This window comes from Teleopsis dalmanni, chromosome 1, assembly GCF_002237135.1.
Source record: "Teleopsis dalmanni isolate 2A chromosome 1, ASM223713v2, whole genome shotgun sequence".
Taxonomy (NCBI): domain Eukaryota; kingdom Metazoa; phylum Arthropoda; class Insecta; order Diptera; family Diopsidae; genus Teleopsis; species Teleopsis dalmanni.
In genome coordinates, this window is record NC_051846.1 from 127184152 (window position 1) to 127204653 (window position 20502).

At 35.6% G+C, this 20502-nt stretch overlaps 2 protein-coding genes across 7 annotated transcripts in view; one reads left to right on the forward strand and one right to left on the reverse strand.

Moving 5' to 3' along the window:
- Positions 1-20502, forward strand: part of LOC119668489 (period circadian protein-like) — a 79806-nt gene that overhangs the window by 54213 nt on the left and 5091 nt on the right. The gene's annotated exons all lie outside the window — the stretch shown is intronic.
- LOC119668490 lies at positions 10674-12003 on the reverse strand. 2 transcript variants are annotated; one of them, XM_038078016.1, is made up of 4 exons: positions 11987-12003; positions 11569-11927; positions 11334-11511; positions 10674-11271 (listed from the first exon to the last, which is right to left on the reverse strand). In XM_038078016.1, exons 2-4 carry the CDS (start codon positions 11638-11640, stop codon positions 11147-11149), a joined length of 375 nt encoding a protein of 124 aa, XP_037933944.1. In that variant the 5' UTR covers positions 11641-11927; positions 11987-12003; the 3' UTR covers positions 10674-11146. The 2 variants fall into 2 exon arrangements, with proteins under 2 accessions (XP_037933944.1, XP_037933943.1); XM_038078015.1 differs by lacking the exon at positions 11987-12003 and having other exon boundaries at positions 11569-11973.

Below are 20502 nucleotides of genomic sequence, written 5' to 3' on the forward strand. Positions count from 1 at the left end.
ACCTTATTTGTATTTTAATTTAAAATATTAGTTTCTTGTATATTACTTCCCAACTTTTGTGCAATTTTAAATGCAAATTTAGTAAGTGAACTTAAAGTATTTGTTTAATAAGTTTTGCACCAGTTTAAAAGAAATAAAAACATATTTTAGGAAGATTTTTTTATTCCCAAAAAATATGTATTTACATAGGTAGAGTATCTAACTTTTATGAAAAAACACGAAAGAGTAGGAAAATATTTTCTTGAACAGGTAGCAGGTATTGGTATTGGTGTATTTGTTTAATAAGTTCTGCAACTGTTTAAAAAAGATAATACGGGTGGGCCACAAATATATATTTTTGTTCCCCAAAAACATGTATTCACTTAGGTAGAGTATCTACCATTCACTAAAAAACGCGAAAGATTAGGAAAATAATTTCTTGAACAAGTAGCAGGATGCATAGATTTGCTAATGCAAACTTAAAAAACATGAAAAGGAAGTAAAAGATTTAACTCTTTTGGTAGGACACAAAATTTTTAAATACAAAGCAATTAGTTTCCACAAAAATATATGAATGAATACTAATAATAGATTAGGTAAAATTCTCTTAAATAAAAAACAAACAAATTAAGCCTCAGTCGTGTTAGTCACACTTTAAAGGACAAAAGCAATACTTTATAGTGTTTATATTAATTTTTAAGTGATGATTAAGTGATAAATAAAATTTTATGAAGTAGTCTAAAATTGATATATTTAATATTTTCAAAGTAAGATCCGTAGAACCGATCCTCTTTACTCATAACATTTCGAAACAAATACTCTTTCTCTATTAAATTCAGGTACCTATTTAACTCATATATCATAAACTATTTATATTTTATATTATAACAAAGTTTACAAGTACATTATGAAATTAACTTTATTCCCATTTTTTAAATTAATAAACCTTAAAATAATAAGTAACATAAGCAATAAATGTAAATCTAATAATAAATTCAAAATAAAAATATAAATAGAAAATCAGTTTTTCAATAAAATATTTCGCCTTAAGACGAAAACTAATGCAAATCAGTCTTCCATACTATTTTGTTGCGTTATTCATCGTAATATTGTGCGCTTTTAAATCATCATTTCACACAAATGTGCAGTAGACATTTCGTCTGCGCACAATTGGGTACATTTTTATTTTTGAGTCTGCACACAAAATGTGCTCCTCGTATTCTTTTCTGCACACGTTGTGTGCGAGGGCAAACTGGCTGCCTCACACACAATGTGCTGTGCGAAATAACTTCGGCACAAACACCGAATGCGTGTGGGAGTTTTATTTCACTCCACCACATTCGTGTGAAATGTGCGTTTTTTTTGTGCGCACAAGATGTGCACTTAAGATGTGCACAAAAATATTCGCTCACCACATTTGTGGTGTGAAATTTTATTTAGAATCGCACAACATTTGTGCGTGGTGTTTTGCATTTTTGTGCACAGCACAGTGTTTTTCTGAACCCTGTTTTTAAGTGGCCCGCATTTAGTTTGCACTCTCATACATAGTCTCTTGTTGGGTTGCTTGTTTTTGCTTTTAACATTTGGTGTGTAGAACTGTTTTGTTATATTAGAACTTCAAAGATCAAGAGGCGTAAAAATTTCTTCTCTTGAACGCAAATCGAAATGTGAATGTGTTGCATTGTTGCTTTCTTTTCATGAAGTTGTGGATTTAATATTGCTGATTTTTTTTTTGTTTTCTGTCTTGTGCAGTGATGGAAAATATGCATTTAAAAATGTGAATATTTTTGTTTCTTTTGTTAGGTTGGGTGTGTACTTTCCTATGCTTTTGCTCTATGATATTTGGCAAACGTATTTATAAATATGTGTTTTGGATTGTCGATTTTTTTTATGAAATTTAGTAAGGTGTATATTTTGCATGATTTTATTATTTTTTTTTTTTGCTTTAAGCGCTGATATGCATGTGTGTCAAAATCTGTATACATTTTGTTGTTTTTTTTTTGTTTAATTGATTGTACATTTGTTTATGAGTTGCGCGAAAATTTTTTTTAAGCAAATTTGGAAAGATCGTTGCTTTTGTGTGTCAAATAAACTTATGCAAATTTGTAAGCAGTATGCAAATAATATAATTTTATCTCTAATGAGATTATGCCTACATTTATGTTTTAGGAATTACTTTTATTGCTAAATACGATTTTAAAATGATAATAAAATAAATGAGTAGTAATATGTAGTTTAAGAATAAATTTTTTGGACAGAGTCTTATGCTGGATATATATTTGGTTTTGTATGTGCAATAATTTTTTATTGAATGTTTATTAAATGGTTAACTGCGTACAATGTGTATTTTTATATTTCTGAATATAATCAATTATTTTAATAACTAATTTTTATTAATATCTTCTAGTGATAATATGCATGTACAAATAAAATTTTTGAAATTATATATTTTAATATTTGTAGCAATGTGATAACAATACCAAATATACTTTAAAAATTTGAATTTCAATTCAATTAAACAAAAAAAAACAACAAAATGTATACAGATTTTGACACACATGCAAATCAACAATCCAAAACAAAAAAACATACAAGCAACTAGCATACAACATACAAGCGCAAACTAAATGCTGGCCACTTAAAACCCAAAATCCAAACATAGTTTCGATTCGTTTTTAATATCTCAAAAGTTTTGTTGCTTCTTCTTCTTTAGATTATTCTTGCAAATTACACGTAATTCGTAATGGGGTTTTTCAATTAAAATTATACCTGTAATTTATTAATTCAACTATAAATTTTAAGTATACTGCAATTCATAATAGAGGTTTTCAATCAAATTACTCTTGTAATTTGGAAATTCAATTATCAATTAAAGTACTCCGTAATTTATAATTGAGTGTAATCTAATTTCAAATGTAATCATTAATGCACAGCTCTGATAAAGAGCACTACCTTCGTGAAAACTACACAAACTCTAAAAATAAAGTTTGTGTTCGCGGACACAAACTTTAAAAATTTTTTGATGTGTTTCGGACATGAGCAGTAGACTACGTTACTGCACTGTTTATTTTCTAATACACACTGATCTCGTTTTTTTATTAGGGTTGTTCACGAGTTCGAGTAACGAGCTCGGTAACCGAGTAAAAGTGCAACTAGGTACGCTAACTCATGAGCACACGTGATTGTGTCGATTTGTTAACGACAGTTGTTAAAATCAGCTGATTTTTGATGAATTTGTAAGTGATTGTGAAAACTTTTGTTTTGTTTTGAGAATTTAAAATAAATATCAATTTATTATGCCAAAATTAACTGAAAAAACCAAAATTGTTAGCTTTTTAGTTACAAATAGTTTAAAGAGTATAAAATGGCTTAATGGTAAGCATTGTTAATGGAAAATATAATGTGCGTGGATGATTACAATTAATGTTTTTCAGATGAAGGTAGTGACGAGGAAGAAGTTGATGATATATTGAGCAATTTAAGAAGGAATGTGTTGGTAGTTTATTCTAATCGCAGTGGTTTTATATTTATATATGGTGGGACGTTGGGACAGCGCACTGTCCAACAAGTGGCCCCACTGAAGTGAAGGATTAGTCGAAGTAGACCACGAAACGACTTGGGTCCTTTTTCGTCCTTCGATTCTCGGATGTTGTTATTGAATTAAAGCTGGAGTGGCTTCCGTTCGCATAACTACATCTTTTGTTAATGCAAGCATCTCATTTAGCTTGAGGTTTCCTGCCAAGTCGTCACCAACCCAATGGTGTCCCAAGACAGTCTTCCTCCTACTTGCCAGTGCTGGACATTGGCACAATATATGCACCGCTGTCTCCTTTTCTTCTAGACATAGTCTGCAAGTGTCTTCCTCAGCAAGAGTTATCTTTTTGAGGTGATACTTGAAGTTGCCATGTCCAGTAATTAGTGAGGTCAGCCAGCTTAGAGTGCTCCGCGAATAGCTAAGCACTTTTATCGGTTCCCTGGCCCACGGTTTAGGTAACATGAGTTTGGTCTGTCTACAAGTGCTCAACTCTCTCCATCTATTAAGATGAAGTGAGATTATCCACTTATTGACATAGGCTGCCGTCATGCTGTACCCCAATGGTATTCTGGGCTCCGGGCCACAGAAATTATGGCTTGATCCTTGCTTTGCAAGTTCATCTGCCTTCTCGTTTTGCTCAATACCGATGTGTCCTTTAACCCACATGATCGTCATCTCATTTCCATGAGCACATTCCATGAGCTTCGTTACACATTCTTGTACTAAGCTGTTAGTTATGTATGTCTTTTGCATGCTTTTGATAACTGCTTGGTTGTCCAGCGCTATCAGAATCTTTTTCTGATATACCTGACAATCCGATAGGTGATCCAGAGCATGTGAGACCGCCATAAGTTCCGCTTGATAGACGGAAACATATATTCCTAGATGTAGAGTGCACGTTAGATTTAGCTCTTTCGAGTAAACCCCAGCACCAGCTCTGCCATCCATTAAGGAGCCATCGGTAAATATGCAAATGTCATTCCTTCCACATTCATTATGTAGAAGGCCGTCTACTATCAGTGTTCTGTAGGACACTTCTGCCCCATAAACCCTCCTCATAGTCTCCAATGGCATCTGCGTTTCCTTGACCGCGGCCTGGACGAGATCAAGAATCTTACGATGGCCCACTAATTTTCCGATGTTGTTCCACGTGGAGCTCCGGTTCATGCGAATTGCTACCAGTGCCGCCGTTTTCTTTATATGTAAATCCAACGGAAGCAAGCCTAGCATCGCCTCTAATGCCGGTGTTGGTGTAGTTCGCATAGCGCCTGTTATTCCAACACAGGCTAGTCGCTGGACTCTATCTAACTTCGTCTTTATTGTCTTTAGGGTGACTTTACACCACCAGACAACTGACGCATATGTTATAATAGGTCTGACCATCATGGTATAGATCCAGTGCATCGATTTTGGGGATATCCCCCATCGTCTTCCACACACTCTCTTACATTGAAATAGAGCTCTTTTCGCTTTCCTGATCTTTTCATCCACATGTTCATTCCAAGTCAGTTTATTATCTAGGATAACACCTAGATACTTTACCGACTTTGATATGCGAATGTTATTATCAAAAAGTTGTAAAGGCTCCATTGACAGACTTCTCTTCCTCGTGAAGAGGATAGTGTCTGATTTCGTGGCCAGGCCTTGTTCCCTACACCATTTTTCGACGCATTTGAGAGCACCTCTCATCACGTTTCTAATGGTGTCTGGGAACTTGCCATTCACCATCAGTGCTATATCGTCCGCATACCCAATTGTTTGTATGCCTTTGAAGTCAAGCTGTTGAAGTAGAGAGTCTATGGTCACGTTCCACAGAAATGGTGAAAGCACCCCTCCCTGTGGGCAGCCTCTGACTGTTCTGCCTCTCAGTCTATGTCTTCCATTTTGTAGGTTTACTGCTCTTTGCCTTAACATGAAATCTATCCATCCAATAATGATTGAACCGACTTCTCGGTCAGCTAGAGCAGATTTTAATTTATCAAAGCTTACTTTGTCAAAGACTCCTTCGATGTCCATCATGATGGCCATCGCAATGCCTCCTGAAGTCAGCTCTCTCTCAGCTGTCCTCACGACTTCGTGCAGGGCAGTCTCTGTTGATCTCCCCGCCCTATAGGCATATTGACATCTGCTTAAAGGATATTTCATTAGCGTGGTGCATTCTAGGTAGTCCACTATTACCTTTTCCATAGCTTTAAGCATGAAAGAGGTAAGGCTAACTGGCCTGAATGACTTTGCTTCTGTGTAATCCTTTTTTCCTGGCTTTGGTAGAAAAGTCACCCTTGACTCTCTCCAAGCTTTAGGGACGTACCTTGTTGCCAGTGACGTCCTGAATATCTCCGTGAGCCTAACTGCGAGCAGGTCAATTCCCCATCGCAGGAGTGCTGGAAATATGCCATCCAACCCCGGTGACTTAAATGGAGCGAATGTCAAAATGGCATTCCTAACTGCATTTATGGTCACTATCCGTTCTGCATCAAATCTTTCCTCTCTGTTCATTCCCCTTTTGGGAGATGACAAGTGATCATCAAATTTGAAGCTTCCTTGAAAATGGATCTCCATGAGAGTACTCAATGACTCACCTACTGTCTCCGTCATTGTACCATCCTTCTTTCGGATTAAACCAAGTCTTGAGACCGGATCTTTGGTGACCATCTTTTGTAACCGACTTACTTCAGAGGTCCCCTTCATGCTCGAACAGAAATTCCTCCACGACTCCCGTTTCCGGTTGCGTAGTGCTTTCTTAAATTCACGCTTTTTGGCCTTATACAAGTCCCATGATTCGGAGTTCTTCTCCCTCATGTATTTATTAAAGGCTTTCCTTGTCTCCTTTTTTATTACATCAAGATCCTGACTATACCAAGGTGTCGATGACTTTTCTGCAATGCTAGTTTGGGGACAAGCGTTTTCGAATGCATTAATCATCGCAGCAGTAATTGCTTTGACTTCTGTCTCTACATTCCATGTGGTCTTGAGTTTCCTCAACGGCCTGTTTTGTAATAATTCCGTCAACAACGTCAAGTAAGTTACCTGATTAGTATTCTCAGGAATTCTTACTAGCCTCTGACTATTAGTGCGTTTCGGACGACAGAGTATTTCAAAGTGTATAGTCCGATGATCCGACATTGTTAGTCTATCAGCGACCCTCCATTTCTCAATTTTCTGTGTCATTGCGCCTGAGCACAGGGTTAGGTCAATAACTTCTGACCTACGTGCGTCAACGAAGTTTGGTTCTAACCCCCTGTTTACAATCATCAGATTGTATTTTTCAACAAACTCGAGGAGAGATTCCCCTCTGTTGTTACTATCGCTGCTACCCCACACAATGTTGTGTGCGTTCGCATCACATCCTATGACAATTTCTAGCCTTTTCGTCCTACAATACTCCATCAGTCTGATTACCTCCTGACTGGGAGGTGGTTCAGTAGAGTCGTATGGTAGATAGGCTGACGCCACGATAAAGGTATTTGCATCACTCCCTACTCTTACCGTAGTAAGATCTGGTGAGTATAGATGAGGCAATTGGATGCATTGTATCCCCTTCCTCACCATTATGCATGTCCTTATTTTACCAGCTGCCTGTGGAAAGAACAGCGTGGCAACTGATGTACCAAGTCCCATAATAGCGTTTTGAACAATCCAGGGTTCTTGAATCAGTAGTATGTCCAACTTTTCTTCGTCAAAGTGTCGCAGGATCATTGCTGATGCTGCTTTACTGTGATGAATATTCAGTTGTTCAACCTTTATGTTTTTCTGGTATGGGCCCACCCGCCTCCCTAACGGTCTACACAGACCCGCTAGCCCCATACCAGAGGCGTTGTCTTGCTCGTCGTGCATCCCTTTAGAATTTCACTTTGGCTTGATCAAGACCACAGTTGAGCCTACCCCCTGCGGTCTTAATCACCTCCGCGTCTTCTTTCGGGCACCACACTGTGAGCCTGACGCCAGCACTGCTCTCTCTTCGCCAAACTTGTTGAAGTTAGTAACTCTCCACTTTGAAGTGTCCTTAACACACCTGTTTTGCTTCTGCAGTCTGCTAAGAATACTTTCCTTGCCTACGGTTGAGTCGTACACAAAAATAAGTAATCTTCTTTCGTTGCGCAACGCCGTTAGCGTGTCAGCCGTCAGCTTAGCTTCAGGCCAAAGGCCTTCCAACTTAGTTACCGTGCTGATTAGCCATGCCTTTGACTGTTGGTTCTTACACTTAATGGTAATGTACCCATCCTCAAGGCGAGCGTTGCCAACAAACCCTATGTCACCTATTCCGCCATCTAAGGACTCCACGGCGTTCAACAACGATGCTTTAAAAGCAACTAAGTGTTTCTCGCCAAGAGGTCCTTCGACTCTTGAATCGGTGATGCCCATATTGAGATCCGTCCCAGCGAACTGGGCATAGGACCTCTTATGGGCAGGGCCATCCTTTGCGTCTCCTACTGCCCGCCTACCGTAATTCTGTTTATTTGCAGCCTTACTTGTGCTAGGTAGATGGTCCGCTGTACTGGTCTGGGGCCCCACTTGGTTAACAACAGTTATAAGTTGTCTGCCTTGTTTTGGTTGGTTAACACCCTGTATGGGTTGTCCGCCTTTTTTAACCCCAGATCCGTTTTGCGTTCTCTTCCGGTTATCAGCCGCTAAAGGTTGTCCACCACGCCGACCAACAGTCCTTTTACCAACCAATGCGGGTCGGTTGAGTGCCTGATAAGGTACTCCACTTCGTGCACTGGTTGGATCTTTGACTGTCGATTCAGCTTGGCTGACATCCTTTACTGGTTGTCTACCATCAGAGTTATCGCCTGTGATTCTAGCTGACGGAGTTGAGCTTGCTGTCGGAGCTTCTGGGCATCCGCCCTTATACCTCTTTGCTAGCTGCTCTTCCTCCAGCGATGATTCCACATGCGATAGTCCGCTGAGTCGATCGGCTAGTTGTTCAACCGATCTTGTGGCTTTTGCAGCCTTTTGCCTCTCTCTTCTTCACTTCTGCTTCTCCCTCTTGTTCAGACGGATACGCTCGGCCAAGTCGAGATCAGTCGTTGTCATGTTTCCAACTGTTTTGGTTAACGGCTCGGCCTCTTGCGGGGCTTTTTCGTCCACCATTTTGTTGGTCTCATGACCGTCATGCGTTGTGGTATCTGAAGCTAAGGCTATCAGCTCGGTCTGTGAGGCCTCATTGTCCACCTTATCAGCATCAACCACTTCGCCTTGAGTTGGTATATTTAAAATTTGTTCGTCAATTATGATTCCCACGAGTTGCGAAGAGAGATATGTCCACCTGCGGAGAGTTTCGCATTGCACAGGTAAGGCTGTTTAAAACAGGAGGTCGCCAGGTATCCTGAGTTCGCTACTAAGACTGCTTCTACCCCAGCAGCCAAGCTAAAGGCGTAGCTGTTCCACCTTAGTTTGGGGGGTTTTATTTCTAATACACACAATCCATTTATTCACACATTCATACAATCATTCTCACTGCTCATTCACTAAAAGGGTGTTTTCCTTCACCCCGCCCGACTATCTGCGTCAAACGATAAGCAGAGACATGACCGTACTTATCGCTTGACAGTTGACCTGATAGATAGTCGCACTTCCCGAAGGCTGGTCAACTTAGCAGGGCCTGAGCAAATGCCGGGCCGACCTGCTAGCAGAAGGGCCATCTTATCAGGAATCGTAGCAAGCTACTTTGACCCTTGCGCCCTCACGACTTACCAGGAATCGTAGAAATTCTACTTTAACCTGTGCATTTTCTCTTTTAGTCGACTTTTACGACAAGCAGAGACAAACTGAGGTGGTATTCTTATCCCGCCACCACACGGGGCTCGCAGTGGTTTTAATCACATCGTACCGAAAAGCAGTGACTGGCTCAATAACATTTTAACCAAGTTAGATGACGGTCGGTTTTTGCAAATGATGCGTGTAAACAAAAACCAATTTGCTTATTTAGTTGCCTTGATTTCTGAAGCTGAAATATTTAAAAAAGCAAACGGCAGCAAACAGTTTCCGATTGGACTACATTTAGCTATAGTTCTGTGTCGTTTGGGCTCTTCAGGAGAGAGTGCGTCAATTAGGAAAGTAGCAGATACTTTTGGAATTGGCGATGGTGCAACTTTGATGAAAATTACACAAAGAAATTTTAGTGTTTTTATAACACTATTGACGAAGTACATCGTATGGCCAAGCTCATCAGAGCAGGAACAAATAATAAGTGACACGTACAATGAATTACCGTTTTGCATTGGCTATATCGATGGCACTGAAATAAAAATTGCAGATGCACCACAAATTAATCATGAAAAATATTTTTCAAGAAATCACATTTATTCCATTAAACTTCAAGCTGTTTGTGATTACAAATTAAGAATAAGAGATGTTGTTGTTGGTTATGCGGGCTCGACTCACGATGCTAAAGTTTTTTCGAACTCAATACTTTTAAAAGAAAAAGATCTATTTTTTTCTAATCAATCATGGATTGCTGGTGACTCCGCATATCCGTTGTCTGATATCATTATACCACCATATAGAAGAAACTCACAGCAACTTACCAGTGAAGAACGAATTCAGTTCAATAAACGCCATAGTAAATATCGAGTTCGGGTGGAACATTGTTTTGGGTTATTGAAGGAAAATTTTTGTAACTTGAAAGAACTAAGAGTTCTAATTAAAAATAACAAAAGTCATAAATTTTGTTGTGAAAGGATACTTGTGTGCTGTATTCTTCACAACATATTGCTTACTGAATTTGAAAGTCAAAGCCGTGAAGAAATACATATTTCTGCAGAGGAAGATCTTCCTGATATGTTACTCTATAACAACGAATCTAGTGCATATGAAAGTAAAAGAAAGTCAATTTACAATCTTATGTTTAATTAATTTGCAAATGTTTTATTCATATTTATAAGAAACTTAAAATAGTGAAAACATAAATATAATTTTTAAAATGAAAAAATACAAGTAAAAGATAGAGTAATATGAAAAAATGTTAAAAAATAATTATACAGTAAAATTTAAATATATAGAGGTAATGTTATTAAAAAGTTCAAAAGTACTCAACTTATATACTATATATACTAAACCTAATACACTAAGTGTATCGAACTTATCATTAATAGATTAAAAATAATAAAATTAAATTTTAATATTTGTTAAAACTTAAAACTAAATTGAGAATCATTAATTAGTTAGGACAAAATAAAATTGAAATATTAGCTATCGTTCGCTTTGCCATATTTTAAATCCAGTTCATATATCGCCAATTTCTCTTTTTGCTTTAACTTCTCCTCTTTTAGCCTGAATCTCATGTTTATCTTATCCTCCTTCATGCGCAATTTTTTTAGTTCCAATTCTTTGTGAAACTCGAATTTTTCTACTTCAAGTTGAAGCTTCCGATTTTGGAACTCCTCTCGTTTGCGTTCAATATCGTTTAGTTCCTGAATGGCGGATGTTTGTTTATTACGTCTTAAATTGTTTTCGAAACGAATCCTCCCTGGTGTAGTTTTTTTTTTGTGTGTTAACCTCGCTTCTGTTAGTAGTGATCTGTTACACAGTATTTTCTGTCAGTATATCTGCATCAAATATCGTGCTAAATGGTGTTGCTTCTTCGCTGTTCGCTATTTCAACGCCTGCTCGTTCGCTGGTACTATTCAGTTCTTACACTGACATCTCCTTGTCGCATACCATAGCAGAAGATTGTAAAACAATTTTGTTGCTCCAAGCTTTCTCACCAAATATTTCCGACAATTGGTCATAATATGGACACATCAATTTTACCTTATCTACAAACAAAAAGGAAACATTTATATAACATTTATACTAACACAAAATTGATTTTAATTACCTTTTATAGATGTGACTTCTTCGTCATCTAGCAAGCCGGCGCCAGTAGACTTGCGCCAATTGTTTGCCTTAACAAAACTTTGCTTAAAATATCTCATCTTAAATCTTACTAAGTCCCACGTTGTATCAATTTTTGTCACTTCTAATAGTTTTTTATAATATATTTGGGCTGTTGGTTTCTATAATTAAAACGAATCAAGTTTTGTAAAAATAATAAAAACAAATTGTCATCCAACCTCAAAATTAGACGTATCCCAGGCTTTCGACAAAGTTTGGCATACAGGTCTACTAACAAAAATAAGAGACATTTTTCCGTTGGAGTATTTCGATATGGTTTCTTCTTATTTGACTAATCGTTACTTCCGTGTTAAGCATGGAAACGATTACAGTGAACTCCAAAAAATCAACGCTGGGGTACCCCAAGGCAGTGTACTTGGTCCTTTGTTATATTTAATATACACAAATGATTTGCCAATGAGCTCAGCGACGTTTACAGCGACGTTCGCTGACGATACAGCTGTTCTAGCGATTGGAGATGATGAACTAACAGCAGCCAGGCGTCTGCAGTCTTCTGTCAATGACATTATCGCTTGGGCTGAAAAGTGGAAAATAAAACTTAACCACTATAAATCAGTTCATGTCAACTTTACAAACCGAAATATCAGATTTATACCTCTCTACATTGATGGAATACAAATTCCACATTCTAATACGGCTAAGTACCTCGGTATGACATTGGATGCAAAGCTGAGATGGAATGAACATGTAAAAAAAAGAGAGATGAACTGAATATAAAATACAGATCAATCAAATGGCTTATTGGAAAGAAGTCGAAACTGTCACTTCATAATAAGCTTTTAATTTACAAACAAATATTGAAACCAATTTGGACATATGCTATTCAGCTCTGGGGATGCGCTAGCAGCACACATGTTGAAACCATACAAAAATTCCAAAACGTTATATTAAGGGGTGTGGCAAATGCACCATGGTACGTAAGGAACTCTGATCTGCATCGTGATCTAGGGATAAATACGGTGGTGGAAGAAATACAGCGAAATGCAAGAATGCACCTTCAGCGACTGTACTCTCATCCGAATGATGAAGCTAACGAACTGGCGTCAATAGAGCCAACACGTCGCTTTAAGCGTCTAAAACCTTGTGATCTTTGGTCGCAACCTGTCCGAAATGCGTGATAAATGAACTTGCGTGATTTCTGATTAAATTCTTTATAATTGTTGATTAAAATTGTTTGTTAGCTTATTATATTGTTAGCTAGTTACTCTTATAAAAATTTATTTAATCAAATAAAATAAATTTATATAAAAAAAAAAAAATAAATACAACCTCAAAATGTCCGTTTGCATAAATATATTCCAATATTTTTAAATTTTCCTCATTTGTCCATTTTCGTACTTGATTTTTTCTTTTCCGTGTTTTTGTTTGTACATTACTCACTGAATTAAATCCTTTTAATTTAAAAATTGTATATAATTTATCAACTTACTTTTCCCAAATGTCCTGCTCTTCACTTAACACAATATTTAATATTAATCAAAAACAAAAACAAAACAAATTTTAAATGCTGCCCATACGAAATACTTAGTATAAATACATTTTCGGAGTAAAATTTTTTCTTATGTATAAGAAATATGGAAACATTGAAATATGGAAAATATAGTAACATTGCAACACATCACTAGATATGTATTTTGTTGTTGCTGCGTTGCTCTTTTAATACATCACTAGGTTACCGAGCGCGGTACTCGAACTCGTGAATAACCCTATTATTTTCTATTTTCGTTTGTATATCTACACAAATGTAAAAATGAAATGAACGGATTTGAGTTGTTTTCAAGAATAAATTAATTTTAAACTAACAAAAGCTTATGAACTAAATATTTTGTGTAATATAATTTACATTGTGTAAAATACACTTAGTTACAATACTATAAATATATATTTTAATTGGTTGGTCGCGATCGCTGGATCTCGATAAGTACTTAAATAGTTGACTCAAGTTGTATGCAACCGTTTTTTATTGCTCTTAGTTTTGTTGAACACAAACACACAATTTTTTCTAAAATAATTTATAATAAAACTTATTTCTAAACTAATTGATATTCTCAGAAAACTATTTCTAAGATAACTTAAGGGCCCCTTAGACAGCATCTCCCGTTGTCAACGCGCGATGTTGTCGCTCTCATCCCTTTATGCGAGTTACGTCACAGACGAAACCTGACACCTAATTTCCGCTAAAAGCATTTTTTGATTACAGCGCCTAAAATAACTAAAGCTGAAATTGCATTTTCTTGCAATTCCAGCAAGATTAAGATTAATTATCTAAACTTTATATTATTCTAAGCATTTATGTATATTATCGTTGTCTGGCTTAACCAAACAACTAAAGATTTTCACCAATGTTCTAAATATTTTATTATCGTTCTAAATATATTATTATCGTTGTCTGGCTTAACCAAACAACGAAAGGTTTTATTATCATCCTAAATATTTTATATTTGGCCTAACCAAGCAACGAAGCGTCTTATCAGGATTCAATAATTCGAATCCTTCCTATATATAAGGGGAAAAATATTAGAGATAGTTTAGTCAAGATTCACATTTAATAAAGAAGTCGCAAAAACTAAAGTATTGTGTCTTAATTAATACTAGGGTCGCCAGTGGTCGAAATTCGACCAATAGAAAATACAATTTATTTATTTTAATAGTATTTAAATTTTATTGATGAATTTGATTAAAATATGAACAAAATCTAAAGAAAGTTGTAGAAAACAATTTAAAAAATAAATTAAAATTTATAATTTCATCTCGTGCAAAATTATTTGTTGTGTTTCTGGTTTTGGCTTAATTCTTCCTTGTATTATCAATCCAATCAAATCGTTTAATTTAAATTTTTCGTCATATGTGACCACATATGCACCTGCGAAAAAAGAAAATAATTAGTATAAAATATGAAATATGATGAATTGTTTGAATGAAATACCGATAAAGTTTCGAACTGATGCTCCATTTTGAAATCTTTTCAACAAATAAATTATCTTAACATCTGCTCCGTACATTTGTTCTTCAGGTGATATCGGAAAGTTATCAGTATAGGAATCAGCAATTTTGTAGAACAGCACCTTCTTCTAAAGAAATTCGAAATTCTGACGCAATTTATTGCGTCAATTTATTGCATAATTTCGACAATGCGACTTTGCACAACATCTCGCTCCCGTGTTAATTATCAAACAAATTCCTATACTCTGCCATCACGAAATCAAATCGCGGTATGCAGTGAAGGCAAGAAACAAAGAAATGAAATTGGCAAATGAACGAATGAAAAAAATTAAATATTGAAAAACATTCAAACTGAATGAAATCTAAAATGATAATAATGCATAATAATAATTCTATATTTTATATCACGAAGTTCTCAAAACTTCAGTGTAAACAATATTTTTTGTAAAAACCCTTTCATCATTAGCCAAATGACCTTGTCCACCTTCATTACTGACATAAAATTTAAGTCCGTCAAATGATCTAACTCAACTGGCTGCAACGTAAAGTTGACCATGCGAAAAAACAGGTCTCCTCAACAATATTCCAACTCTATCAAATGTCTGTCCTTGGGATTTGTTAATTGTCATAGCAAATGCGCTGATGACTGTGGAAACTGTGTTCTTTGAAAATTAAATGGCAGTGCAGTCCCTGAATACGTCAAGTGTATGCGTGGAATCAAAACACGTTTTCCGCGAGCAACTCCAGTGAGTACTTCACAATCTATTGTGTTATTATGCATTGCTTTGACTCGCAGCAATACCACTAAATGCACACGAAATACAGCGAAGATTAAGGGAATTTAATTTACGAATTATAGCCGTTTGTGTGAATGTTTTCCCACAACCTGCATGGGATGTCAAACAAAACACATTTGATCCTGTATCGTAATACTGAACTTCACGAATAACTTTATCAATAGTATCACGCTGTTCATTATTTGCGCAATCATAAAGCTCATTAAATAAACATTCTTCTACGAAAGGATCAAAAATATCGAGATCAGCAAATTCTGGCATTATTGTAGGTGTAGGCAAACCAAGTGACGTACATGTAACATTATGTGTTAACAAAATATCCTCGATTTCCAATAATACTCTATTAAAATAAACATCTACACTACAACCATCTCTAACGAAATCTTCGCTTAAATGATCTCTAAATTCCACCCAAAGCGCTAATGCATTTGCTGGAATATTGAAGGCACAATTAATCGCAAACAAATTACGCATTTGTTTTCCTGAGTTAAATGTCTTAGCTTCATTGAGAGAAACTCTCCACTCGTTATAATTGGACGCAATTCCCCTAGCATGATTCGATAAATGTCCTATAAACAATTCCATTGAATGTACGCACATCTTCATATGATTTTGGCCCTTTTACATGCAACAAAAGTAATCTTAAATGGAATTGCTCAATTTCTTTGGGAGACACCATATACATCCGAGTAATAATTTTATCTCCTCCTCGTTGTCTTTTTTGCCAAGATTTTCTACTATCAATCCAAACATAATGCAATGAAATTTCTATATACGTATATTGATTAGCAGATGAATCACTTTGATTCAATTGAAAGAAAGCTAATAGCTTCGTAAGCTTAGGATTTTCTACTGCTTGTCTTTCTTGGTCTTCGCGAAATATAATATTTTGTCTTTGTGTCAAATGAATGTGAAGACGAATTATAATATGAGACTGAAAATGCATAGGAAATTCATATATTCGCCACATAGCCTCAGTTGATCCCACATATCGACCATTCAAAAAATTTCTAACGTCATCTACTTCAACTTGTACTTGTTAGTCATTTTCGTTTGTGCTTTCACTTTGAATTAAAACAGTTGCACTATCAAAACCCTTATATACATATTTATATATGTACTTAATACTTTTGACGGAAGTGCACACCTCGACATTAATGTGACAATTATATTTTGCAAACAAATACGGGTTGTATGGAACGACATAACGATTATCTAGAGACTTTCCTCTAACATCAACGGAAACATTATTATCGCGCCGTCTATACAACGGATAACCATTAACTGATTCTTTCGTTAATTGCACAAAATCCTTTGGAAATTGTTTTGAATATTTTCCATCTTGCATACATACAGAGCTTGGATTCAAAACACCGCAAGGACCGTGCATCATGTGTTTGACAACAAATTCATGTAATTTTGGCTGCAAATTTTTATCCGGTATCTCTGCACAAACTATTTTATCAATATCAGCCGGCCCGACAATTTTGTCATTTTCACATAAAGTTATCAAAATGTGAGCATGAGGCAAACCTCTTTTTTGAAATTCGATTGTATATATAAGAGCCTCAACTTTGCCAAAAATATATTTATTCCAAATGTCAGAAATGAGTTCTTTTAACTTCGATTTAAATACACGCACAACTATTTCAGGCCTGAAATGAGATGATTCATTAGGATCAATATTATATACAATTTCCGCCCAATTCTGATTGCAAGTCATTGTAACAAAAAGCGATGGCTTGCCAAAATACTGAACAATTGACATTGCATCTAAGTAATTTTGATACATGTTTCTCGGAGACCCAGTGAAGGATGAAGACAAAATCACTTTACGACCTAAGCTACCATCTCCTACTTGATTCGTTTGCAAATAATCACTAATATTGTTATACACATCTGCCCTCAAATTTACTTGATTCTGTCTTATAAAATGTAGTCGACATCCTTCTATTCTCACGTACATATCAACAATGTATTGCAAAAATAGTTTTTGCGATTTATGCAAAAAGCTAAATTGATCCCTTATTGCAAATCTGAAGCATGCAAATTGTAACATTGTAACTTTATTTCGAATCTGCCTACCATTAGAATTATGTTGCACGTTATGCGATATATTAACGTGCCAACCAAAATCTCCATTTGGGAATAGTAAAGGATATGCCAATGGTTCCAAAGCAGAATCTAATACTAATACATTCTTAACTACACCATTTGTTTTTAAAAAAGATATCATATTTCTCTCAAATGGTGGTTCATCATCTATAGTCGTAAATATTATATCTTCGTATATCTGTATCACGATTCACGATAATTGCCATACAAATCTCTTTTTGTGCATTGCATACTCTATCATAATGTTCTTTCATTGTACAAAATGAATATCTCTCGAATTGAAGTGTTGTTAATGTCGATTCAACCAATTAATTAACCTTAACTATCACACAATTCACAATTAAAATTCATCACAATTAAAATTTAACTATCACACAATACACTTGAAATAAATCTAAAAATTTCAAACTCATTAACCTTAACTATCCACATTTCACAATAAAAATATATCACAATTAAAATTTATCAAAATTAAAATTTATCACAATTAAAATTTAACTATCACACAATGCAAATAAAACGATTCATATCAAAGGATATTTCCACTTCAATGCGTTTTTTTTATTCACAAACAATATTTGAAATTTAATGAGCTTTAAAAATCTTATTGTAACAGAATCCACAAAGTCCAAACACACAAAGTCCAAACACACAAAGTCCACTTGTTTCCAAAAGTGGAAAAAAATCGCACACACAAATCCACCGTAAACAATTAACAATTCGTCACAAAAAAAAACTTTGAAAAACACATGTATTTTGTTGTTGTAGTCGCTAAATTTACGCGAACGCATTTTTACCTGTGTTTCCGTTAACGTACATGCGAAAAAATAACGTTGTGCTCTTCTGCACGTCTTCACCTTTCCAACGGTATAAATTTTATCCATATATGTCAACGGCAACACAGTTAAAACGGGGTAACAAACTTTTATGTAGCGTAATTATATATAGATTTGCGCGTATATACACATGAGAATTTTTTCTCCTACTTTTCTCCTATTTTATGAAATGCGAAATTTGTGTGTGCAATAGTAATATTTGAAATTTAAGAAATGCGTTGACGAAAATCAAAATTTTTGATATATCTTCAAACACGCTCGTGTCTTTGCATATACAGTCGGATTTGGTCGGCATGCAAAATTTCATTTATTTTGAGAAATGGAAGCGTAAATATCGTTTATATGCACACATTATTTGTCGTTAGCATGCGATGCTTTGCAAATATGAATGAATTGTATCTTTTATTTTAAATATTTATATTTTCTAAATAGGTAAAATTTTTTAATTTCCATAACAAGTTATTAAGAAGAACTAAAATATTAATAACCTTGGGCTAACAAAAATATATAAATAACCAAACATTAAATTACAATGAATATTTTATTTTAAATATTAATTGCATTGTGCAACGACGGGAAACTTGTTATTAAAATATACCAAAAACAAAAATTAAATTAAATAAAATATAATATATGTAGAGATAATTAATTGTAGTGATATTACACTTTTATGTCAAATTCAAAATTAATGATTAATTTCTTAAAACTATTATTTTACTTTACTATCAAAATTTAACAACTCTTCCTAAACGTCAGATCAAAAATGTTGCAGGGTTGCCCTTTTATATTATTCCTACATTTCGGCTATCCTGATTGGGCGTACGACCCGGACGCCTCGGTCCATGGCTTCATATTTTCCACGATGGCTATTGTCGAACGCGGGCCTTCGTGATCGCCAATCTTTCCTACTTCGTAGCGACCATGATTTAACACCTTGTTGACCTTATACGGACCTAAGTATTTTGGTCTAAGTTTCATCCCTGAACCATATTGAGTCCTCTTTATTGCCACTGTTTCATTTTCTGTGTACTTCCTTTCTTCTTTGCGCTTTGAATCGTAGGATTTTTTATTTTCTTGTTGTATCTTATGGATGTTTTCTTTCGCCATTTCTCTAACCTTGTTTCTCTCTTCATCTAGCTCATTTAATAACTCTTCGTTGAATAATGTTTTTAGTTCGTCGTACTGATCAGCTTTCATTTCAACTTCTGTTAAAATTTTGAACGGCGTTACCTTTGTACTACGTGGTGAAGTATTATTTATAAGTTGCTGAATTCTATCAACATGTTTGCACCACAATGTCGGTTTCTCCTGACATAGCTTTGCTAGCGTAGGCACCACTATTCGATGAATACGCTCTACTTGCCCATTACCTTTAGGAACTCCAGTTGAAATAAGGACATGTTGAATGCTTCTTGACTTACAATACTCCTCGAATGCATTTGCCGTAAACGCTGTGCCACGATCAGATACTATACGACTTGGATGTCCAAATACTGCTGATTGTTTTTCTAGAATATTAACAACTGATTGTGCGTCTGTGCTTTTCGTTGGATAGAGCCAGACAAATTTCGAGAAGGCATCAACGATAACAAGAATATGATTATACTTCTTCTGATTCTGTTCTAGTGGACCTACGTGGTCGATATGATACGTCGAAAGAGGTTGATCTTCTTTGTTAATAGGGTTCAAAAATCCTTCTAAAATCCTTTGGTATTAATAAGTATGCATTTAATGCATGAATTGACGATATCAGAGACCTTCTGTTTTAGTTGCGGAATAAAATATTCCTTCTCAACGATGTCTTGCGTTTTCTTCTGAGCGAAGTGGCCTTTACAATGAGCGGTAGTGATTACTTCTCGTTCCATTGGTGGTGGAATAACTAGTAGTTTCTTATCTGCGTTCTTAAACAGCACCCCATTCTTTACGTAAAAATCGTCATACTTACCACCACCATCTAGAATCATTTTAACCGCTTTAAGCCAGCCGTCGTGACTTTGCGCTTCTTTCAACTTATGTGTAAATGTATCCTGTATCATCATGCAGTGCATCCGACTTAGTGCGTCTACGTGCCTCATCTGCGTTCCCGACCGATGTTCAATTTTATACTGGAAATCTTGCAGGAACATTGCCCAACGTGACACTCTCAACGGAACGTCTTTCTTTTTCATAGTTAACGTGAATGCATTACAATCGGTGATGATTTTAAACTCCTTGTCAATTAGATAAATCCTCCATTTCTTTAATGCTTGAATAACAGCTAGGACTTCTAATTCGTATGAATGATACTTACTTTCGGGAGAAGAGGTCTTACGACTGAAGTATTGCACCGGATGTAACATTTGATCATCAGGATCTTTCTGCATCAAAATCGCATCAAAGCCATGAGCACTAGCATCTGTGT